At 38.6% G+C, this 26,157-nt stretch overlaps 1 protein-coding gene across 4 annotated transcripts in view; it reads right to left on the minus strand.

The window, feature by feature from the left end:
* Positions 1–26,157, minus strand: part of MACROD2 (mono-ADP ribosylhydrolase 2) — a 1,226,284-nt gene that overhangs the window by 940,905 nt on the left and 259,222 nt on the right. For all 4 annotated transcript variants that reach the window (XM_067565284.1, XM_067565283.1, XM_067565286.1 and 1 more), the window contains one exon: positions 114–143. In XM_067565284.1, coding sequence (XP_067421385.1) covers positions 114–143 — 30 coding nt within the window. The remainder of the gene's footprint in view (positions 1–113; positions 144–26,157) is intronic.

Raw genomic sequence — 26,157 nt, forward strand, 5'->3', positions numbered from 1 at the left:
ACATAAGCAAGATGCACTGTGATTGCGATTATAGGAATTACTAAATATAGTTTTTGTTCATAGAGCATACAAATTATTTTTGAGTGTAAGGAGAATGTTAAACAAAGACTTACCCCCTCCACCTCCAAGAAGACTGGAATTGGCTAGGAAAAGCAAAAGGAGAATAATTAGCATTAAACTTAAATATGAAATGGGTCATAAATAAATACTTTCACCTTCTAAGGTACACATTTATATTTATAGTGTAAAATTGTTTAGTGTATAGTGTAAAATTGAAACTGATTATCCATGTTATAGAATGTACGTTCTATTAAAACAAAAACGTTCAGGTTATTGTTTTTCACTCAAACCATTCCATTTTTAATTGTTTGTCCAAAGACGTTAGTAGTTTACATCTTTTTTAAAAAAATATTTACTTAAATATTATTATTTGTAATGTGCAACACTTTGGGCCTGTAGATTAATTTAATTAACAATAATATATGAAAATAGTAATATTTTTAAACTGCATAAACTTCTGAAATTATATAATTGTCCATACAACACTCCTTTGACAACCGATAAAGGCACGAAACCCCTTGTCAGTTTAGAGACCAGTAAATGGGCTTTGGTGCCCTCTGTGATTAGCTCTCCTTGGTCTCTATTTATCTTCATCCACAAAGGCCCCATGTCATAAAGAGCAAATTATTATTTATTATTATTATATAATCAGACGTCTGTAAAACACAGTGAATGAAATCCTAGTCCCATTACAATCCATGGGAGTTTTCACATTGATTTCAATGAGGTCTGGATTTCACCCAGTATATTTACATGCTGCTCTACTGTACCTATTCAGCTGTCTTTCCAAGTCATAAAGGGTAAATTACTTATGCACAGCGGTAATTTTCAGAATAAGTTTATTTAAGATACCTGTTCAAATTAAGCTGGCATGGCTGCAGCCACTCCTTGTCTTTCCACAACTTGGGCAGAAGGAGGAGGAAACGGTAAACCTATAAGCTTACCCCCTTTAATGAAGTACTCATCCTACAGTTGTATAGAAAATGCAAGTTCCCTTAGGATAAAAATTTGGATGAAAAGATGGAAGTAAAGGTTCAAACTCCACTTAATTATTTAAACAATGAGAAGAGGCATGAGCAATTCTCTCCAATCTTTGTACCTTCCTGATGAGTAAAGGAGAAGTAAGACTCCAAAACATTCCTTCCTCCAGAACCTAAGGGCTTGTCTACACAGGGATATTCAGGAAAATCAATCTGAATTAATTTTGTATGTGAATTTAAATTGGATTAGTTAAACTGCATTAAAATCTTGCATAAACACACTCATTCAGAATTTAAGTGACCTTAATTTGGTTTAATTTAATTCACTTTCAAAGTGAAGCTGCTTTTCACACTGTTTCTTTGGAAGTGAATTAAGCTAAATTGAATTGAGGCCACTTTAGGGGCTTCTCTACACGGTCCTGTAGTGCGGATTGTGGAGGTGTGAGCTGCAGCACACACTGAAATGTTGTGCTATAACTGCCCCATATATACCCTGTTAGTGTAAACTAAAAGGTACCTATTTTGTGTTAATATGATCCTATTTCAACCAGGCCTACTTTAACACAAACTAGGTACCTTTTAGTTCATGCTAGCAGGGTCTACATGGGCAGTTAAAATGCAACATGTTAGTGCGTGCTGCAATTCCCATCCCTGTAGTCCACACTGTGGCCCATGTAGACGAACCCTAATTCTGAAATACAGTGTCCTTAGAGGGATTTACTGCAGTTTAACTAATCCACTTTTTAAATTCACACATTTCATTAATTTGGTTAACTTTCCTTACTGCCCCATGTAAATAAACCCTAAAACTATGGAGAAGTATATATGTTTGTATTGCATGCCTCTCTTTATAATATACGAGTTTTCCTATTTGAAAGAGACTATTCCTACAGGAACCATGGCTACTGGACTAGAGGAATAACCTCTGATCATCAAAATTATGAATTCTGAAAGAGCACATATCCATATTGTAGGTTTTGTTAGTGGTTTTTATTTAGATTGTTACAATATCCATATTATACAAAGTTTATTTAGTTTGCATTTTCATTACTTCTTTTCTCTCTTGGGGTACTCTTGTATATCTTTGACTCTATATCCACTTTCAGTCATACCATCAGCAGCCATATCTCCCTGGCACTACAAAGGCAGTGTCACAATTGATCAAGCTATCTTTTCAATCAAGTAGTGTATTTAGTAACTAACACAAATGTCTCTTTAAAAAAACAAATATTATTATTTACTATTGTTGTACCACAGCAAGAATCCTTTAGACTCATAGGAGTCATCTGCAAAATACTAGCAGGTAACACAACTGTAGCCTATACAAATTCCTTTTGCAAAAATAAAAGATTAGCAGGAGGCTTTGATCCACATAGTTTTACCACCTCCTATGTTCACTGAATTTTAATGCAATACCTAAGAAAAGCATGACAAAGAATTCCACAAAATGCAAACAGGTGATGTATCCTTTACTTTTCTAGCAGCTTCCAAACCACTACTTTAACAGTCAATATCAACCCTCACTGGAATAACATTAATCAATACATGTATGAGCTAAAACAAGCACAAAAGTAACATCACACAAGTTCAAAACAAGAGAAAAGCCGTCTAACATCATCTAATGCTATCATTCTGCAAAGGAGGATTATTCTCTCAAGTTTATTAGAGTGCTTTGTCCATTCTAGTTTTAATGGACTCAAGTTCCAGGGCTTCAAACATTGCTCTTGGGAGACTTGCCCAAGATCCAATAAACTCACCGTTAGAAAGTTTCCTAGCATATCCGGCTAACATTTTCATCTGCAAAACCACGCCTTTTATCTCCTTAGATCACATTCAATTCCCCTCCTTCCTTGACAATGTTCATCTTTCAAATACTTATAGAACTTGTTAAAATAAAGCACACTCGTTGACGTATCCTCTCTACTATCAAAATACAACAGAAAAAACATATTGAACATATATTTTGGCCACAATGTATCAAAATCTACTACAGCTATTAGAATTACTGTAGGAGCTCATTAACATTGTTCTATTTTACAACTGTCCTTGCCCTTCAGAAGGGAAATAAAACTATTTCCTTGCCATGCCAGAAAGTTCCATTCTTGAATTCGATTTGCAATATCCCTTTTGTAAACATCTAAGGAAACAGCATGTCCCTGAAAAAACAATGTCCCTATTTGCAGGGCTTGTCCCTGGAAGGTTAAAAATATACAGTTTTGCCCCACTTATTAAAAAAACCCTGCAGATTAGCCAAGGTGAATCACGTGAAGGAGATGTAGCAGAAAGAGACCCTGAGACATGGGGTCTAGTGTAAGTCCTAAGGCCCAAACAGAGTCAAGCCCTACTAATATAAAGCTGTTAGCAAGAGTAAGACCAAGTCAGACTCTGCCCTGCTACAAAACCTGCCTGCTTGCAAGTTCACAGTCAGGATGATACTGTGATGGACAGAGATATTTTGATCAAACCAACATGTACAAAGCAAAGGGTGGTAGCTAACCATGTCAGAGGGTCAACACATCACTTGTTTGTATCTGTGTATAAAAGAAGGTCTCAAAGGGTATGTCTTTGTCTGGTTGAGTGGGGAATGGAAAATCCTGCCATTCGCTCAGCCACATCGTCACGGGCATACATGTGCTAGTGTACCTGTAACCAATGAGCCAGGGCATTAGGACCATGCTTCGTCGGCAATAAACTGACATGCCTTAGCTACTGAAACAGAGTCTGAGTGAATTTAATGGGCAGTTAGATTAGAGTCTGCTGTTCTGGCTACCTGGCCAGAGCCAGCACTGCACACAGAGAGAACACACATACGCAGCCAACACCTGATGACAGGAAATATTTGCCAGCTAACCCAATGACACCAACAGCATCTTAAGGACGACTCCTATAGCCAGAACACTCATATTTTGCAACCCTGTCTGCCTTTTCCACCCCACTATACCTTCCAACCACCATCCTCTGCATGAGGCTTGGAGACATTCCTGTCACACACAGAGTCAGAAGTTCACTGAGTCTATGAGCTACTAGTAACACACACACAACCATCATCTGCAGTCAGATACTGATCCAGCCGCCATGATTCTCGTCCTTATCCCCTGTCCCAGTCCACAGCTGAGCACAGGATTCTGACCAGAGCTGGGCAAGAGGAGAAGCTTCCTTCTGGGATGAGGGAGAGGAGAGGGTGAGAACGTGTATGAGAGACTGTGAAAAAAGACAGTGAGAGCTAGGAACTTCCTGTTCCCTCATTCCCTTCCAAAATTACCCTTCTGAGTCCACCTCCCTGAGCCTTGCGAAATTTGCCCTCTGCAATCTTCTGCCCACAGCAAGTTTCCAAATTTCACTTTAAAAATCTGGTTATAATGCACACCTAGAAATAAGCCTTTAAATGTGTGCCCATTTATACCAAGCCAAGTGACAGCACACAAATGACCTGAAGAACTCTGGCTCAAAAGCTTGTCTCTCTCACAGACAGAAGTTTTTTTCAAAGTGAATTTGGCTGAAGCAAATTAATTAAAAAACCTGACTAAGTATTCATAAAAATTATTTTAATATTACAGCCATATCAATTAAAAAATGGAAAATGCTGATTTTTTTAAATGGACATTTACTGACAATGAATCTTTTTTTTCTGCTGTCAATTCCGTTGAATTTAGTAACCATAAATTACTAGAATAGCATATTTTTGTGATGTTTCTGGAGATAATGTGCTTGTGGCATTGTTAACCACATAGCTGAATAGCATTGGTTAGTTTTTTTGGGGGGGGAGAATACTCATCTGACAAAATTATAAAAATGTAATTTCTTTTGGGACCATCTCTTTGCAAAGTCTTAATGGCACTGGTAACTTAAATTGACATCTGTGAAGCCATGCATCTGTCAGCATAACAAAAAACATACTTTAAAAAGTTTACTTAATATTGTCTGACTTAAGTAGCAGATGTTTGATCTTCTTTGGATATAAAAATACTTGAGTTAATAGATACTTTTTTAATTGTGAAATTTATTCAAAAAGAGATTTTTATACTTCACAATGCAACGTTCTATTTCCAAGACATGGGATTTTTATTTCATAAATAAAATATCATAGCAGACTGCTAGTGAGCAGGGTAACAGTAATTTATGAAACAGGCAGTCACATTTCCTCATATGTGTTTTGTGAAACATCCTTACCTGTCCCTGCATTTTGTTTGATCTGTTCTCAAAAAAAAGCAGAAGAGAACAAAGTAGAACTGTGAGCAAGCAACTTTGCCTTTCACATACTAAAATGGTGGTGGTACAATAAAAACCTAAATAATTTTAAAATATATTTGATAAATAATAGACAGTTAACTATGGATTAACACTATTATAGTGCAACTTTGCAGGAAATGCTTTCCTAATATACCAAACTATTGTAACTGGGAGCGAGGGAAATATAGTTTCAATAGTAGACTCGGGATCAGATTTACATAAAGGCATTTAAGTGCCTAATACAGAGAGGTGCCTAGTGTAGGATTTACCAAGGCACTTAAGTCAGCTAGGCACTTAACTCCCACTGATTTACAGTGCCTGACTCACTTAAGCACTTTTGTAAATAGCGCTAGGGGCCTATCTGTTTCCTTAGGTGCCTATACAACATTTGTGAATATGGCCCTCAAAAAGTTATTTAATATTGAATGTATACTATGTGCACAGCCCTGCATTGTGGCTGGTGCCTCCAGGGCTTTGTGGTACACCATATTTCTTCTGTGTGACCTCGACCAAGTCACTTCTGTCTGTGCTTTTGTTTTCTCATCTGTTAGATGAGGTTAAAACTACTCGTCTCACAGAGGTGTTGTGAGACTTCATTCATATGCATTTGTGAGGCATTTATAGCTCTGTAAATGTAACATGCTACTTTTACTTCAAAGTGTTATTAATAGATTATCTGATTTTTTTTTTACTGCTCATCCAAATGTTTTGAGATTCATTAATCACTACTATTGTTATTTTTGTGATGCTTTCATAATGTCAGTGAACATGTGTTTGTAGAGTGCCAGGCACGGATCAGAGTTTGGAGTACCTAAGCACTACTTTTAATACAAACAATACATAACTTGCTTGGGGCTCTGCCCCAAGCTAATTCTGGTAAGACCTTTAAATCACACCACCTCATCACATATGTGAGGCCAGTCATTGCTTTAAGGATTCATCTCTCAACTTTTCCCCAAAAAGAATGATTTTGGGACACCGCCACCACAGATGAAGCTATTCACGCCTATAGCTGTTGGGTAACACCTCTTATTCACTGCACTTTAACCTGGGAATGGTTAAATACATGTCCGTATTATAACAGAACAGCACCTCTGTTTTAGTTAAGGTTGAGAGTCACTTACTGTTTAAAATTTCTTTAACAGATTTGAATATGCTCGTCTGAGTTAAATAAATGCTCTGCATGATTTGCTCTTCTATTTGGGAAAACTACCTTCTGAAGTCTGCTTTCCATGTTTGAATATAGCTTAATCTATTTTTAAAAACAAATGATTGAGAGCAGAACAAATTCCAGATACAAGCCTCCCTCTTCCCTAGCAGGACCAAGGACTTAGCCTTCTACAAATGTTAGGAATCCGAGTCTCCCTCTCTTACAGACAGGGGTAAAAGAGAAGTGAGTCCAAAAATCTGGCAGTCTGTTTTCCTAAAATTTGCATTAACTATGGGAGTAGAAAGAGAGATAAAGTCAGATTAATTTATTTTTTCTGCACGTCACATTTCCCCCCAGATTTTAAAGGCATCATCTACAAATCAGTTCTGTTATCTGTTCTGGTTTAAATTCAATAATATCTATTGGGATGTCTCATAAGTGTTATGCATTTTAAAGTGTATTCTCCATCTGGACTCAGTGGGCATAGCTTGATGGCCTATGTCAGTTCCGCACATACAAAACATGGTGACTTAACATCAAGTGAGTCTAAGCCTCTAAAGTTCTCTAGGATGACACAGAACAGATTTTAACCTAAATTTCCTGTCTTTCTAAAGAAAATGGGTGTTATCACTGATTTTAAGCTTCTTAAGGGAGTTCCATAGTTTGATCAGACAAAAAAAAACACTTTTTTTTTTTTAAAGACACTGCAATATATTAAATCATTTTTCAGGCAGAGTTGTGGCTGACAAGAGGATTGTTTTTATCATACTGTGCAGCAAACAATAATTGACAAATTTTCAATGTATCCTACTTTCACTTCATTACCAGCTTCATTCACAATGTGCTTTTACACAAGAAAATCATCCAAATAATGGCATACATTACATTCTTTAAGCTTAGTAATTGTAAAGAAGGACTAATTGAAATCTGATATCAAGAATAAAAGTCAAAACACACAAAATACGATGAAAGCATTAAACACAGGCAAGACAGCAGTCATCCCAAGTGACAGCTGTGGAAACAATATATAGACAAGAAAACAAACATCAATTTGGCATTGTCTCCTGTTTATACTACACTAGATAAACACCTTCCAAATAGAAAAAAAGTAAAACACCAAAAGGTTCTACCTAACATTGTGATCCAATTTGAAGTAGAGTGAAAGAAATTTAACAGTAGATTAAAGTGTCTAAGTTGTGGTAACTAACCATAAACACACGAGCAATAGTTTGGGTTAAAGTATGTACTGAACATTTCCATATACACTGAGTAACTAGAAATGGTGAGGACTGATGCTACTGGGATCTGAGCCATGTGGTACTCTGAGTCTTCAAAGTTACCACAGTTGCTTCTCAGTGTGAAAAATAATCAACAATAGAAAAAAGTGTAACTTAAAAACTATGTAAACTTGTTTTCAAGGATGATGCTGATCAGGGTTCAGCCCCAACCCCCCTGCAAAACACATTTTCAGGCAGGATCCTGTCAGTACAGGAGTTCCATCCTTCACACTGATTAGCTGTTTTGTTCTCAGCCAAGTGTGGAACAGACATCTACTTCCAGAGGAGAAGAAATTGAGAAATGCAAAGAATGGAATGTTTTCTTGTGATCTAGATGGTAAAGGAAGCCTAATTCTTGGAGATGATCTAATCCCTGGTAGGTGAGAGACGAGATTCTCTAGACCAGTTGCAGCCCTTGAAAAATGAGTTGAATAGGGAAAGATCATAAAAGGAAGACAGGCAAAAGAGATCAGAATGGCTGGTATGTATAGAAGTGTATAATACTCCCCCACTTTACAGGTCACAGAATAGATTATAATGGCATGTATTTTATGTGTAACTTGCTTTTTATACTCATTACACTGTTAATGACAAACATATATGAGAAATGCAAAAACAGGAAATAGTAAATTCATTTTAACACACACAAACTATAACACAGACTTCAGGGTGCTATAAAGAAAGATCCAGATTTAGATTTCATCCATTTCTGGTGGCAATTCACGTTTTGTTCAATCATTCAAGGCCTTCTAGGTCAAAAGGCATTTTTAAAATTCATCTGTGTGCTGAAACCGAAAGCAAATGAAAAATTTTCAAGTTGTAAGAAAGAGGACAATATGTTATTTGTACCCAAGACAATTTTTGACATTGCACTTTGGATAACTTGTATGTTTTGTTAAGGTACTGGTATATCTTTCAAAAAACAATAGCTATCTAATCCATTTCTGTCAAAATCATCAGTAGTTTATAAACTGGCATGCAATGAGTTAAGAGTTTGAGTTCTACTGGTAATTACAAAAAGCACTTTTAAAATATTTTTTAAAAGAAATGTGTGAATAATTTTTAAACTTTTATTCATTCTTGCTCAAGGTTTTTATAGGAATTATGCACATAGCAAGACAGTACACAAGGAAAGAACATGCTACATCTGTGGCCACTCATTTCTCTCCCAAACAATGCAATGAACACACTTCAGATAGCCAAAACATTTTTTCTTTGGAGTTATACATAGAGATTAAGATCACAATGAACCGTGAATTCTTCTCTGCTTTATGTGTTATGTAACTTTACAGCCTCCCTGGTATGCCAGGTGTTCAACTCTCTCTCTAGGCAACCTGATCCACTAAACACAATGATGTCATGACTTGATTTTGTGCACAACAAACACTCTGCTCCCTTACCCTAAGACTACTAGTCTTGCTTTTTCATGATGCCTAATAAGCAGACAATCAACATGTTTTCTACTTCTAATGATCTAAAGTATCTTAAACCAATAAACTGCTACATGTCATTACATTGCCATGACAACGTAATTCCTTATCTTAGTTGTACCTCCTCACTAATTTCACACTGAACTCCATTCACACCCTTTCAGACTTCACATTAATGCTCTTTGTTAGTCTTGGTAAATATCTGAAAAGGACTCCATCTCAAAGATCAAGATCTCTCATTCCATCTGGCAATTTAAAAACAATTCTGAATTTTTTTTTTTTTAATTTTAAATAAAGTGACTGGAATTAAGCACTTTTTCCATGATCTATTATGCCAAATTTTCTGACTTGGGAAATAATCATGCAGACATTGATACCTCAGCTCTCTACCATCAAAATAGTTTGTTTTGTCCTTAATATCACCTTTTACTTTTCACTTCTATATTATGTTTCATCTGAGGATCTCTCACAAACTAAAATATTGATATTAATTTTAAAAAATCATAAAACGAATATTATCTAAAAGCATTAAAAAATAAAACTCTCCCTGCTACCTGATGAGATTGCTGACCATGTAATATCACATCACATCTAACATAAGGCTTGTCTACAGTCGCTGCCCCACAGTTCAGACTAAGGGTTGTGTGAATAGCAGTGTGCACCAAGTGCTACACTGTAACTCATAAGAACATAAGAACGGCCACATTGAGTCAGACTAATGGTCCATCTAGCCCAGTATCTTGTCTTCCGACAGTGGCCAATGCCAGGTGTTTCAGAGGGAATGAATAGAACAGGTAATCATCAAGTGATCCATCCCATCGTCCATTCCCATATGGCTGCTGCAAGTGCCAACTAATGGGTTCCCAGTTTGCTTTAATGTAATCCTGTTTCAAGAGTGGCAGGTGGCATAGACAAGACCAGATCCCAGATCTCCACACAAACAGTTTCATGCTTTAATCACAAAGCCATGCTTCCTCTCTGAGTGGAAAGGGAAAAATAAAAACAAACGACAAACCATGTGGTACACAGAGAATTCTGTTCTCTTTTGGAAAGCAGCAACTGTTACCTCATATTCTGTAACTAAATTGCAGAACAGATGGCTGAGTGGATTGTTAAATTGGAGTGACTAGTTATATGTAAGTGTTGTGCCATAAATTCATTTCCTGAATTGGCAGGTAGACAGACCAGAAGATCAAGCATGTACCTTTCTGTCTCTTATTTCTATGGTAAATTTGAGACCCATTTGTTCTGGTGTTGCATGCCAGAGAAATTCCAATAAATAAATGAATGAATACAGTGGTCTTATGGTCATGTCCTTAAAAGGCTAGAAAACTCCTACCCATATGTATTAAGAGTCTGCAGAATTTTACTTAAGATTATAGATGGAAAGGGAAAGATAGCTATTGCTTTGGCTTGAATTAATAAGATCTTCCAGGAGTTTTATATGGATCTTTACTCCTCCCAAAGCATCAACTTCAGTCAGTCTCTCCTTGATATTTTAAACAAATTAAATTGTACCTCAGTTTATGATTACAGTGCTTCCTTCAATCTACCCGTATTCAGGTAGAAAATTAATGTAGCTATTAATCCTCTCAAGACTGGGAAGGCTCCTAACAAGATGAGTTTACCTCTACATTTTATAAATGTCTATATTTTCCTCTATGCTGCTTTATGCAATCACGTGAAGCTCTCTCAGTCTAAATTCAGCTCTAATCAGTTCAATTGTTAGAGCAGGAGATAGGCTAAGTACAGCAGTGCAAGAACTGAAGGGCAGTAATGCACTGAGTTCACGTGTGATTCTGATGCAATGTTTGAGAAGGAAATATTTGAGACTGTGATCATATTCTTACACTCCAAGATAGACAAATGAAGGGCTTTCACAATAAATGGAGCAGCAAGAGTAATCCCACAAATCAGACCTATTTCTAGGCCTTTGAATTGGTTCCACTGGTATAGGCATTGCAGGGCTATAAACATGGCCTTGCATCTCCTTTTCTGTCTTTGGATGGGTAGATCCTGCCCTGATGAGCAGGTGACTTCAGCACTGTTCCTACTCAGCACTTCAGCCAACCACCTGCTAGGTGGAACTCTTAAGAAATGGAGTGGCTTTCAAGTCACTCCATACTTTCAAATGCTGTTCTCACTAGCAGAACCCAAGACACTCAGCCTCTTTGAATGCCCGCTCTCTAGTGCTAGGAAGATGGTGGAAGCCTCAGGTGTAGCAGAACTCTGTGTGCGTGTGATGCAGGGAAACAGGATGGAGAGCCATGCTCCTTCTTGTCACAGCTCTAAAACTGAAAGTGCTCCAGCAGTTCAGAATAAGGCAGGAAGACAGAAGAGCAGCAGGAGTGGAACCAAACAGGAGACATGAGGTGAGAGAGTGTCCCCCAGCTGGAACACAAGACCCAGAGCAACACAAACTGGAGATGTACCAGGAGGAGGAGAAAGGTCAAAACACTGTCCAGGGTGGGGGAGGCAAAAATCCCAAAAATGGAGGATGAGAGATGGAAAGCAGAACCCCGCCCCTCCCCCCCAAAAATCTAGCTGCTTAATCTAAGTGAAAGGAAACCTCCCAATTTAAGCCATGTAAAGTGCACCCAGACGCCAAGGTGAGGAGTCACCTGAACATGCTTATGATATTAACAGTAACATCAATTCCAGAGTGGGGATTATACAGATTTCCTTCATTTTAATTACTGCTCAAAATTATCCAGCCCTTTTTATAATTCTGCCACAGTATGTTACTCTGACCTCTTGCTGCAATGAATTTCACATGTTGATTCGAAAATGTGCAAAACAGTATCTACTTTTATTTGTTCTAAAATCATCAGCCATTAATTTAATCAAATAAATCATTTGTCTCTTATTGTGTGTCTAAGTAAAAAAAGAGGGACCAACAAGTTTATTATACCTTTTATAATATTGGACACCTGAGTCAAGTCTTCTTTATATTTTCTCTTTATCAGGTTTACTATTCCCGGTAATCCTGTTTAAACTGCTAGTTTACATTTCACTAAGACTACACAAATCTGATCTGAACAAAAAGTCAGTAATAGTTTGGTGAATCTTGCAGAAAGAAATTCTGGTTCATTAAGAATAAAAGTGAAAACTAATTGCCCCGAAGCATACACTGGTGCCATCGCAGACAAATTCAGTCACTAATGCATGTGAAAACACATAATTAGATTCTTAAATATGAATTATTTTGTTGCTGCTGCTTCATCAGGACAGCTGTGCATTATCTAATTTATATCATGAAAAAGAAAAGCTTTTATTCACAGAGACAAAAAAAAAATCAGAGAGATCCTTATTTCAAGGATGAAACTTAGTGAAATTCAAAACAAAATTTTAACAAATCCTGCTCACAAAACTCTCTTAACATTTACAATTAAAAAAACAAAAACAAACATTACATCTGATGCCACCCTGCAAATATCATGTAATAACAGACACATGGGACTTTATTAAAAGGCAGACCACAAATTCATTAAGGAAATACTTAACGAATTTATGGTTATCCAATATAAGGTACCAAGAGCTCATGGTATGTACTTGCACCCAATTATAAATAAAGTATGTGTGAAGCCAAGATTCTTAAAAAGCATCCTTTTTAGTGTAGAGAAGTGGGTCACCTTCTTGCATGGATGCCACGCTCCTGTACGTAATATTATGACTCTTTCCTGAAAGGAATGCGTCATCTACAATATTAGAACCCCTTTCCCTACCTCCTTAAACAAATTTGCCAAGTGACAATCCCCCATATTTATCCCAGGGCAGTGGACTACCAACAATTTCTGATCAAACATACCAAATTTTAAATACTAAAATTACACCAGTCATGTTAAAGACCATCAGACAAATCCCAAAGGGCATCCCTGAATCAACAAAGCTGTTAATAATTCTGGGTTTTTCCTCAAATAAAACTATGTACCATAATCTCATTCAACACTACATGCTTCATCATAACATCTTGAGGTAGGCGGGATGTGACCCTCCCCCACTTGCAGAGGACTGGAAACTCTTCCCCTTTTGCCACATGGAAGCAGCAGCAGATCAACAAAAGGAGCTGCAGTGCAACCACCAGAACTGGCAGTCCGGAGCAGAAGATGTCATGAGATCCATTCTCCTCCACTACTTGAAGATTCTTTGTGTGTAATTCTGGCCCAACTGAAGTGAATAGCAGAATTCCCATTGACTTGAATGGGACCAAAATTTAGATATTCTTTAGATATTGCAGGAATTTGGGACTATTAATAGTGTCTTGAATGGATCTTTACCTTTTTTGCTTATCCCCCTCATGATAAGAATCTTTCCAGTCCAGGGTGTATGATTGGAAATTGGGGCAGGAAAATAGGGACAATGGGCAGGATAGGGGACAGAGTAAAAGGAAGCACATAAATAGAATGGAGAGAATTATGATAAGATGCCTGCCAAACTTCACCTTAGAATTGCTACTTGTATGAGATATATCCCTTTCCCCTGTTGCTGCCCATCTTTTCCATTTAAACTGTAAACGTTTTAGGTCAAAGACCTGTCAATCTACATCTGGGAGGAATTTATCACACTTCCAAAAAAAATAAATAAATAAAATAAAATCATTTATTAGAGAGAACCTGTAACAGTTTCTGCAAGGTTTTATAAATTACATAGCACAAGTTCAGTCCTGCACATGGGTGGGAAATCTTCTCAGCAATCCAAAAGCATTGGAATGTGTGCCAGGTCTGGGCCAAACAAAGAAACTGATTTCTTCAGATAACTAATCACCAAGGACACACTCCAAAACACACTCCAATTGCAGCAAGAACCTGCATTCATGAAACTAGACAAACATACAAAAATCTATTGTCAACTGTTAACACAATCATGTGAAATGTTCAGTATTACAGTTTTGCAATTAATCTTTAAAGGAACAAAATTCTATTCATTATAAGATAATATGAAAGCTTGTTCCACTTTAATATAAGAAATTAATCACCATCCACTTCAGTTTTATACTGCAGAGAAAAATGTAATTTCAATTTTCACTCTATATGTAGCTGAAACCTGAGACACAATCTGTGTTACAGTGAACAGTAGCTAAATTATCACATTTAAAAACAAATTGAACCATTGATGGATTGAAAGAACTGTTTAAGTGGAATGACCTATGTCACTTGTTCTTCAGCGTCAGTAGTTGTAAAAGACGCCCATTCTTGGGTTCAAGCTCCATGCATGTGGCCTATGGGAGTCACCTAGGACTGTCTTGCTGTCACCCAATGGCTGAGCAAGGTGAACTGTGTGGAACATGGACAGTCTCTAGTGCCTCAAGGGTCAGTTCTTTTGAACAGCAAAAGGTGAAGATATCAAAGAGTACACATACAAAAATATAAATTCCTTAATCCTATAAAGGACATGGGGTCATAAGAGTGGCTGCGTCGCAGCTTTACACCTTCAGCAAACAAGATTTACAGCGAAGTAATTTGCTTTTTTATAGTAATGAGGGTTATGAGATCTCCCCAGTAGATTGGCGTTTAAATATAATTTTAGCCCCTCTGACATCGACAATTATTGATAGTGTAGTATATTGAGATGCAGTTTCTTTAAAATTAGTCAGGTAACCACCAGAGTGCCTCCCATTTTGAGTCTCTAACACAATGCAGAAACACTCAGGATCTGCATGCTGAGTCTGTAGAAGCCATCTTGTCATGCAACTAATAAAAATGTCCTGGTTTAAACTTTGTACCACTGGTCTCATTTTGGTTCCTGAAGCACAGGTCACAGCATACTCACGAGAAAGACACTCTTGGCTCCCTGACTGCACAACAGATAGTGTTTAGCCTTTCCCAAAACTAAATGGAAGCGACTAGATTTCTTGTTACTGCTCAGTGACGGTTTGACAGTGGAAAGGTAAAGTCCTCTTCTAGTTACTGCAGAAAGCCTACCAGAAATAGGCTGTGAAGATTTGACTATTGTAAGTAATTCCCATTTGAGTTTGTGATACACTGATCCCTCCCAGATGTCTGGAAGGGTGCTCTGCATACCACAAGCTCAGAGGCACGCACTGTAGGCACTCCATGCACTAGGTTCTACAAGTTCTAGACCTCTGTGGGTTCACTTAAGCTCTCATCCACACTGACTGATGTGGAAGATTCTTTTACTAGGGCTGCAAGAGACAATAGGCACAAATACCCAACTTTTCAAGAGTTACAGCAAAAGATTTAAAAAGTTCCTAACTCTTTTCTATGTGTAGACAGGCCGGTAGTGAGTATACAGGCAACTGTGTCCCATAACCCCTCTCCAGTGTCTTCCTGACAGCAGGCCACTGACCTGTATCCCCCTGCTGCAGCTACTGCTGGCTCTCAGCCAACTGGATGCATCTGTGCCTGACTCTCAGCTTTCCCGTCCCAGCTCGCAGGCTGTCTGACATCTGGATCTTTCTTCCTCAGCCCGCTCCCTGGCTGCTGCCTCCAGTCTATTGCTTAGAGCTGGGCAAAAATAAACTATCTGCTGAAAAATGAAATTTTGGCTGACCTGAAACTATTCACAAATTTTCATAGCATTCACTGAATACTTTCGGCACAACCACAGAAGAGAAATGTTTCAGTAATGTCTAAACAAAACAGTTTGTTTCAACATTACTGAGATACTTCAATTTGTCATGACAGAGTCACAAAAAGGCCAGAGAAGAGGAGCCTCCTTCTACCACACATAACCCAATGGTTAGGTCACCTGGGATGTGGGAGACCTAGGTTCCATTCCCCACTCTCCCTGTTGTGAAGGGATTTGAACTTGGGTTTCCCACTTTTCAAGTGAGGCCTTAGCCACTGGCCTATGGATATTCTGGTCTGGTTGTCTCTCATGTTAAAGCTATTCCACTGTATATAAAAAATTAAATAGTCATTGGAACAGGGATTGAAGTTGATCTCTCATATCTTAGGTTAGCGCCCTAACCTCCTGGCTGTAGAGTCAATGCTCTTGCAATGTCATTCATAATTGATTTTTTTCCTATTAGGAATGATTTTCCCAGACATTAAAAACAGTACCAAACCCTCCTCTAAATTTGGGGTAGCCAGAGGAGTTAGGAGTCCCAAAGCCTCGTTTTCTTTTCAGGATGTTCAAATTTAGTATTGTAGAAGATGAGTTGTGGAAAAGAGGAGAGTTTGAAAGTGGGGTTCATTAGTTTGCCTTCATGATGCACGCGAATCTAGCATGCATGGTATTAACAGAGTTCCCTTCCATGAGGTACATGACTTCTCCCGTCATTGTTTTAGTTGCCTCTCCGGTCACAGGCTTACAGCAGTATTGCAAAAATATACAATATTGGCCAGCTAAGCCAGCCTCTTATTAGCAATGATTCCAGAAATCCATTTGCCGCAGAAAAACCACGGAAAAAATGTGGAATTTATGTTTTTACAGAGAATCTTTAGTTTTTACATTTGGGGAAAAAATAAAAACATATACAGTGGAACCCCAATTATCTGATATAATTGGGAGCAGTGACAGATCAGATAATCAGGAGAATGCCTGGGGCTGACTGCCCAAGCTATGCCCAATGGGGCTAGGGCAGTCAACTTAAAAATTGTAAATATATCAATAAAACTCGAATCAAAAAATAAATAGTATCATGTTCAACTGATAGCTGTATATATTGTGGCTAGGGAAACATTCAACATTTCATTTTAATCACAGAAAAATACAGATTTTTATTTTTTTAGTAGAGAGGGTTTTTATCACGGAAAAGCTTATTAGATAGAAGGCAAAAGGAGAGGGATAGGAAAAAGAAGAAAAAGGACACATGGGCAAGGGGTGACTCAGTCTCATATCATAAATTGTGGTTGGGATTTAACCAGAGCCAATAGACATGGAGGTGAGGTTGTCATCTGGATTCCTCTCTCTCTCTGCCCTGTTCAGGATTAGGATGACAAAGACCCAACAGTGTCATGGTAGATCCCAGGGTCCCAGGAGACAGTAGAGATAACAGCCATGATGGTGAAGCTTGTTCCTTTTCTGTTCACCCATCTCACAGCCTGCAGTTGTCATTAAACTTTCCTTCTGCCTCTTTCAACAACTGCCCTCTCAAAGACTCCTTTTTTAAGTATCCAAAAAATGAATTGGTTATTTTATTCATCAATTAGGTTTAATTTCTGACACATCAATTCTGGTTCACTGATTTCCAGTCCCATATATCTCTTGTTTACCAGGGATAATTTCAACAGATATCGATTATTGTGACATTTTATGAACGTTTAGTGACTTTGCACAATTGAGCTCACAATTAGGGTAAATGTATAGGCCCAATTACCACAACAGTGGCCAAAATTTGTATAGCACCTCTTCAGAAAGTGGCACCTCAGTTCACCTCTGAGATACTTATAGGGAAGATATCCTGAGGCTTGCCACCACTGCAGTCAGGCTGTATGGACTGTGCTACTGCAGCAGACCAGACCACAGATGAAGCAACATCATGAGGGTGGAGTGAGAAAGGTTCTCTTACAGTTTCAGGCTTTGTTAGAAGAGAGGCTATTGAAATGTAATGATTCTTCCACACCTGTCTGGGACAAACTTCTTGTTATGGTCTAGGGCTACAGTAGAGGGAAGAGGCTGGGTAGAAAAAAGACCAGTGGAATGAAGGCTGTCTCCACTTTTACAAGCTCCCTGAAGGTACCCATTCAGGGAGCTTTATTTCAGCCAACAGGAGAATGAGTAGGGTCAAGACAGCAATTCTGTATTGTAGCCCATAGGGCTAACTTACCTTTATTATATTCATAGTTTTCCATTATATTCAGCAGTAATGCAAGGAACCAACTGGCCTGTATACTGTAAGACATTAGCTTCAGCAAGTTAGCATAAGGCTTGAGGCCTATGAACTTTGAACTGATAAACTTTAAACAGATAATGACCCAAAAAAAACCCCGAAGTACTGGGGAGCTGAAAATAGAGTGTTTAAGAAGAATTTCTAACCACAGGTACATGATCGAACCACAAGAACGCCATGGCAACGAATTAATGTACATAACAGGTACATGAGCTACATCCACAGATACCTAACCATGAGAGGGCCATGGCAACGAACTGATGTATATGATAAGTTGAGATCATTGATATTCTAACCTATTGAAGAACACTCCAACATTAGCAAGATGAGAAAATCCCCTATTGAATATGCATCAAACATATTGGTGTCAGCTTATCATATTATAAAAGTTACATCCCATCCTTGGGGCAGTAGGAGAAAGAGAGGTAGTCCTTGGGAGGTGCTAGAATGATGGCCACTGGTGATGGTAATGAGGAGGAGGAGGATGGCTAACATTTCAGATGGTTTTACAAGGGATGGTGTGAGTATATGGATGTGCAGATGTATGTTTTATAGTATCTCTATATACCTTACTGAGTTGAGGTGTTTTTGACTGTGCTAAATGTATTAATAACTATTTGTAATTACAGAAGAGTTCCTATAATGTGAGTGTTGTATCTGTGTATCTTGGGACAAGAACCTGTCAACCCTCAAAGAGATAAAAGGATTCTTAAGTAATCAATATAATCTATAGATTAGACTACAGAGCAATAGTCATCCAAGCCAAGGTCTAGGTGACAGTGCAGTATAGAAGATCCCAGTACATTGGAGGAATAACTCCATGTTACTGTTCTCATTAAGATTTAGAAAATTCATCAAGATTAGGCTCAGAAAGTAAACCTTCAGGGAGACAGGGATCATGAGGCCTCAATGGACACCAGATTTAAAGAGAGCCCGGTAATAGCCACCAAGTAGAAAATTAATGTGGCATTGTTCCCAAAAGGTATAAACAGTGTTTTACAAATGTTAATAAAGATGCCTACTTAATTGATTAAAGAGTCTTCTTTCATCTTGTGAATGTTGAATTATTGATGGTGAGCTGCTATGAACATTTCTATATTAATTGTAGTGACATTCGCGATTGTTGTCTACAAATTGAAATACAATGCATAAAAGAAATAATGTACTCTGGTTTACAACTTTATTTAATAAGATTACTATAAGGAACAAAGGCCATCATAAAATAAAATGTGTAATACTGTTCACAGTTGGGACAAATTTTGAAAGATTTGAAACAATACAAAGCTCTTTATATGTCCACAAATGAGGTTTTTGAAAAGCTAAATTAGATGTAAGCCATTCTAACACCGGAAAGCTTTGGAGCCTTATTAACCTGCTGTTATCAAATGCAATAAATACTTGGGGATACGCATTCAGGCTGAACCTGCCCTACTTCCATAACCTATGGAAGGGGAACATTGGGGTGCGGTGCTGACAAACCCAAGGGCTCAGTAGCCCGTTTAAAGGGACAAAGCTATAGATGGCAAAGCCTTGGCTATATCCTGGAAGAAAGGAGAGGTTGGGATCGAAAGGCAGAGGAGGCCTGTAGCTGACTGGTACATTGCTGACATGGAAACAGTCAGTACCAGCATCTCCCTCCTCAGTACTGTACACAAAGAATACCTGGAGGCCCGAACTGGAGTCAATGGTACAGGATTTCTAACCTCCCTGCTCTGAACCGGGGAAGGGTTAGAGGTACCCACACCATCCCACACACCAGTGCCGACTCCGTGCTGGTCCATGCTTCTCCTCAGGAAGGCAGAAGAGTTATCTTTGACCTGGAGTGGTTTCAATTGGTGCGATCTCTTCATTGGCACAGTTGACAAGGAATGGCTCCTCCATTTCTTCCAAGATGTGCCTGCTCTAGAACGTGAAGCAGTAGTGATCTTGAAACCTAGGGTGATCTCCAATTGGACAAGTGCCTCAGTACCGGAGCAGGCTGCATTGCCTGTTTGAGCAGGTGCTGCTTCAGGTAAAGGTCCTGAGCCACCTAAAGTCCGTTTCTTAAATGATCTGCAGACGGCACAATACTCTTTGATGTGGACCTTGCCAAGTCAGAGCAAGCACTGTGTGAGGAGATCACTAACGGGGAATGCTCCCCCACATGGACAATGTTTAAACCCCAAGGAACGCATCACTGAAGGAAACAAACTACTACAACTAAGGCTACTACTAACTATATACAACTAGTTGAGAGGTTATGAAGTTAAGACCACACAACGCTTCAACTCCAGCTCTGGGCAGTAAGAAGGAACTGGGGAGGGAAAGGATGGTTAAAGCCACGAGGCATAAGCATCACCACTCTATAGGTACTGCTGGGCAAATTTCCCTGGCTCCAGTGCACCTGTTGTGCACGCACACTAAGTGGAACACACGTCTGCCTCTACTCCACTATCTATGTACAATTTTCAAATAGTATTTTGTTTCAATTGCCAAAAAATTACAACCAAATGCCCTTAGCAGTACTTCAACCAAGTCTGTTGTGGCATTTGTTTATTTGCCCAGCACTAATAGAACATGACTTAAAGGGTGATTTTCAAAGTACTAAACATTCTTCTAACTGAAAACAGCAAAAGTTTATACACATATTTTCACATCAGTACGTACACACATGGTAAAAAATAACCACCTTTCACCTACAGTAATGTAGTTAAGCAACAAATCCACATTAGGAATTTAAATGAGCCTCTAGCATAAATAAGGACCAGATGCAAAGGGAAAACTGGAACACTCACAGGATGCTGTTATAGCTAAGTGGAATCTCATCAGGGACTGATTCAAAGATCAGTTTTTCACATCCATAAATACAGCTTGTATAAGCTCTCTGTTAGCAGTTGTACTTTTACATTATGCATGATTTTAACTGATCAAAGAATGAAGAAATCACACACTCTTTGAATTGTTCCTAATCAACATTACGCAAAGCTTTACAATTTATTGGTACTACTTAGGCTGCATTTCTTTTTTATTGGCAAACTTATTTATTAATAGCAATGTTATGTTTTGGTGCTGAGGATCAGTAGGCCTTTATAATGCTTGCAGTCCATAACTACACTATTAAAATGAAGTAGATTGTATATACAAGTCTGCTACACTGGGTTTACTTTGTTTGATGTTTAATTCATGTAAGTGTTGATATGAAATAATGAATGGCACAGAGACTGTTCTCCCTGCCTCTCAACAGCTGAACAAGAGAATATCCAATTAAATTAAAAGGTGGGAAATTCAGAACCCCTCCGAAAAAGGGATAACATTTCTGCACAATGGGAAAAACTGTGAAACTTACGGTCACAAGAAGTTTTGAGGCCAAGAATTTAACCGAATTCAAAAAGAGATTTGATATTTACATGGACATCAAGAATAGCCAATTGTCATAAGTAATTATAACAAAACATTTGTTGAAGGGCTATTAAACCACCTTCTTCAAGGCAACCACTAGAGATCAGGATGAGATCTAATGAGGGTGGCAAATTATCCTATATCTGCCTCCTGTGGAGTTCTTACATGTTCCTCTGAAAGATGCTGGCCACTGTCAGAGACAGGCTATTGGAATAGATGGATATTTTAGGCTAATCCACTATAGTTATTCCTGTTTCTGTACATGTTGCCTAGTATTGTTAACCTCAAGCATTATAAGCTCATAGGTCAGGCACCCAAAAGTTATGAAACTGTCTTAAAAATCATGAGATTATGAAATCAAAATATTTTTATGACAGGCATCACCAGGTGGCATTGTAAAACACAGCCTTCCAAGCTCTTTTTCTTCGCATTTGAGCAAGTTTTGACTCTTGGAAAGACATGCTCTGTTGTTGACAGTTCATGCAAATTTCTGTGGGTAAAAGCAGCTCGGGGAAAGAGTGAGCAGTAGGGGAGTTTGCTCTCTGCCTTGAACTTTGATTAGAGTCAATGCTTGAGGCACAGTAACTCATTGGGGAAAATACAATTACATACCTTTCCATAAATGTTGTTCTTTGAGATGTGTTGCACACATCCACTCCATCAGAGGTGTTTGCCCACTTCGTGCAGATTTGTCAGAGATTTTTCCCTTAGCAGTATCCATTGGGGCAGGGTGAGCATCCCCTGGTGCCTCGCACCACTGCAAGCAGGTATAAAGGGACCCACTGTCCCCAACCTTTGTCAGTTCCTTCCTAACAGAAAGACTCTGATAGAGAGGGGAAGGAGGGTGGATCATGGAATAAACATGTACAACACATTTTGAAGAACAACAGTTACAGAAAGGTAGGTAACTACTTTTTCTTCAAGTGATTGCTCATGTCCATTCCACTGTAGGTGACTCACACACAGTTTGAGCTGAACGTGGGTGAGGAGTCTCTTTAAACAGGAATGGTAGGACCACCTATCCACATCTGGCATTGTCTCTAGTCTGATGAGCAATGGCATAATGGAAGGTAAATGTGTGACTCCAACATCAGGTTGCTGCCTTAAAAATATCCACTCTGTTCTTTTTGGAATGGAGCTTAAACCCTCTACCAATGTGACATTTGTCACCCACTTGGGCTTTCCCCAGATATTTCAGGCAGTGGGGACGGGAGTTAGCTGACTGGCCTTACTTGCAACAGCGTGACAGGCCTTGAAGCTGGGAAAGCATGGCATGAGTCGGGTACCAGACCTGGGACCCAAATAGGCACCTGGAAAACAGTTTGCACTAAGAACTAGACTAAACTTATTCTAACTGGTAACTATACACAAAACTCTATTCTAAACTAAACTAACCTAACGCGACAGGAATGATATACAAAAGAAGGTGAGGGAAGATTTGTGAAATGCAAAGATCGGCGCTCCAACAACTGTCACTGGTAGTAGGAAGGAACTGAGAAGGGTCAGGGGCAGCAAGGCCCTTTATACCTGTGTACAGTGGTGTGAGGCATCACAAGGTGCTCACACTGCCCTGATGGGTATTGCTGAGGAAAACAAAACACAACCACTTGCACAAGGCATGCACACCCCTACAGTGAAATGAATATGTGCAATCACTCAAACAAGAACTAGGCATTGGGGTTGGCATAAGTTTCCCGGAAGAAGGCACTGCGCAGCATGCTATTAGGCCATCTCGTTTCATGACTGGTGTATTTGTATAAGCAAAGAAAGATACACATACAGTATATCCACACTCCATGTCACTGAAATCTTCTCCACTGGAACCCAACCACCTACTGTGGCAGAGCATCAGAAAGGGACATTGGTTTCAGAAGCAAGGGAGGCAACAGTATACCTTCTGGGTTTTGAACATTTAGGTGGATGCCCTGCATCCCCGAAGAGCATGTCTGTGAGGATTAGGCAGGCCATTTGTACTGTTTGACACCAGACAGTCCTCTTTGGATGGTTTCTTCCCCATCCGATACTGAGACAAAATCAAACATAGTTTTTAATCTGGTATTAGACAGGGGATTCCATTTTGAAGAGTACATCACTCCACTCCACCTGTGACTTCATACAGATGGTGCATGCAAGGACACACCAGAGAGGGCGGAGTGGCATACTCTTCAAAATGCATCCTTCATGTGGTGTGACCTTGCATGCACCATGCAATGTAATGCTGGAGGTGCTGAAGCCAACCCATAGCCCAGCCCATTCCTGAAAGTACCAGAAAGTCCAGTATTCTGGGAATGCATAAATGGCCACCCTAGTGATGATTTCAGGGTCAAAATTCAATCTGAAATGCAAATGTAAAAAAATGTGGCCCAATCATTTTGCTTCTCAGAAGCAAATTTCCCTTGTCCTCTTGTAACACCCGGATCATTATAACTGTATCTCTCTCCATCCCCATCTTTTACCACTCTCCAGCTCCTTCTCCTCTCTGGACCAGTCTCCTCCTCAACTCACATTCCACCTCCCTCCATTTCTCCGACAGTCTCCAGCTCAACTGCTACATTCACCTCCCTCCAGATTCTTCCTTTCTTTCCCTCCACAATATGATACCCCTTACATTTTTCCTCTGTAATCACATGTTGCCTGCACTTCCTTCAGCTCCTCTTCAGTCCACTTCCTCTACCCCACATTTTCTTGCTTCTCCAAGACTTTGCTTCCTGGACCCCACATTTTCTTAGTCTCCTTCTGCTCCACTTCTGGCTGTGACCCCAGTTTTCTGTGCCACCCACTAAATCAGAGTGTCTGGGAGATGGCCTTTTTCCCTGAGGGCAGCCTAAATTCAGACTAACCGAAAACAATGAGAGATGGCGCCATCTTTACAAAAGGCAGCCTTATTTCCACATGCAAAGCATGTAAGGAATGGTGACCATCTTGGCTGAGAGCCGTTTGAGTTAAATTCCATAAGAGTAATGGGAAATAGTGGCTACTTTGAATACAGGAAACTTCATGAGCTTTGAACCAAGGAATTGGGTGAGAGGGCTTTTGTTTGTGGGTTTTTTTAAATCTCAACTTCATGAGACTCCTGATAAAAATGCAAGAGTCAGCAACACTGCAAGTGAGTGTCACAGTTTATCGTCTCCTTTAGCATGTACAGTTTCTAATAACTAGTACAGATTGACACGTTTAAAGATAAAGCAAACATATAAATATAAAGAAGCATCCAATTAACAAGTGTAAAACACACTTTATCTATGCCATATCAAAAGCAGTCCTAGCCTTTTTGCCTGCCAAGACAAAAAAATGTTTTTGGTGGACCCCTCAAGTGGACTGAAGGGGAAAAAAATGCATCTGTGGAGCAAAAATGGCTGACCCATCACTAATCGGAGCGAGGGAAAAAGGGGGGCACAGCACAGCATCACAGACCTGCTTGCCATACCCACATTTGAGAAAGGAATCTTTTTCCCAATGCATCAGTAAATACAAGTACAATCAGAAGTCAATTACTCTTACTACTTCAGAACCATTCCTTAGGACTGATTCTCAGTACATACAATCTAGGAGACAGAGCAATTTAGTTGGGTATTTAAACTTAGCACACATGTTTCCAGGAGAGCGAAAATGGCTGCTAACTAGGAGGGTATCTCTTATCTGATAGCCCCAGACTTAAAAAGTGTGGTTACATGGGATTGGGGAAGGTATCTTGACTGAAGAGTGACTTTTAGCTTTTAAGAATATGAATTATACATAACCTTTCTCAAGAACAAAACCCATAATAGGTTTTACTAGATACCATGTAGGTTATTTAAAGCTGGTCCCCAATTCTGTTCCAAAAGTTGAAAATTTAATTATGAGCCTGTACAGCAACATATAACATAGGATTTTACTATTATTATTGAAATATCTGTAAACTTGGAGAATAAACTGCCACAAAGATAACCAAAAATAAGTAATAGTTTCTTCTCCTATTTTGCAATATGAAAATTAATTTTCACAATAAATAAAATAAATAAATAAATAAATAATAATAAATACATTCATAATAAATACATTTTCACAATATTTTTCAAGTAAAAATTCAGAAATAAATGCATGCAAAGTATCAAACTTATCACAGGCTATGTTCATCCAAATTTATCAAGAGATTTACATTACTATAAACAAAAGCCATCTATTTTGATATTGAATACACATTGTTTCTGCCATTTGAAAATTTGCTCTCCTAGGTTGAGCAATTTAATCAACCTGCAGGAAATAAGCACTATGAAAGCTAAATTTTAATACTTTAACAAAACATAATAAATTATTGCATTAACTTCTATCCCTAATACAATTATACTAAATTTCCATGTGAGAGAATTAGTCTCTTTTCATATTAACTTTATTCGTTTTTACCCATGCTCTGGAATACTTGTTTGTGAAAGCCATGGCAGATAATTAACAGCAAATAAAAAAAAAAATCCTGTATTCTAATCAGATTTTAGCTACAGTGGCTCAAATGACCAATTTTCAAGTAGTATTAGGAAGAAAAGTAATTGTATACTCCTGACTTATTCTCATTTGCTTGACATTTATCAGACATTTTGATTTAAGAGCATAGACCACAATAACTAACTTCTGCCCTGAGAACTACATACTGAAAATTAGAATTAGTGATATACTTGGGGGCTCTGAATTAAAAACATTATCTGCCAGTATTCTGCTATCCATCAAAATAAGTCATTCATCACATTCTAATGACCTCCACATCTGTGATAATGGATTTGGTGGTTGGGTGTGGTTAGACAGTGGTTGTTTAGGCCAGAAAGTTAATTTGGGTACATACTGCCATTTGGAAAAGGTAGACCTAGAAACCATGCTATATGTATTT

Source organism: Emydura macquarii, unplaced genomic scaffold (assembly GCF_026122565.2).
Source record: "Emydura macquarii macquarii isolate MOO-44397 ecotype Brisbane River unplaced genomic scaffold, CSIRO-AGI_Emac_v2 contig_2676, whole genome shotgun sequence".
Lineage (NCBI taxonomy): Eukaryota > Metazoa > Chordata > Testudines > Chelidae > Emydura > Emydura macquarii.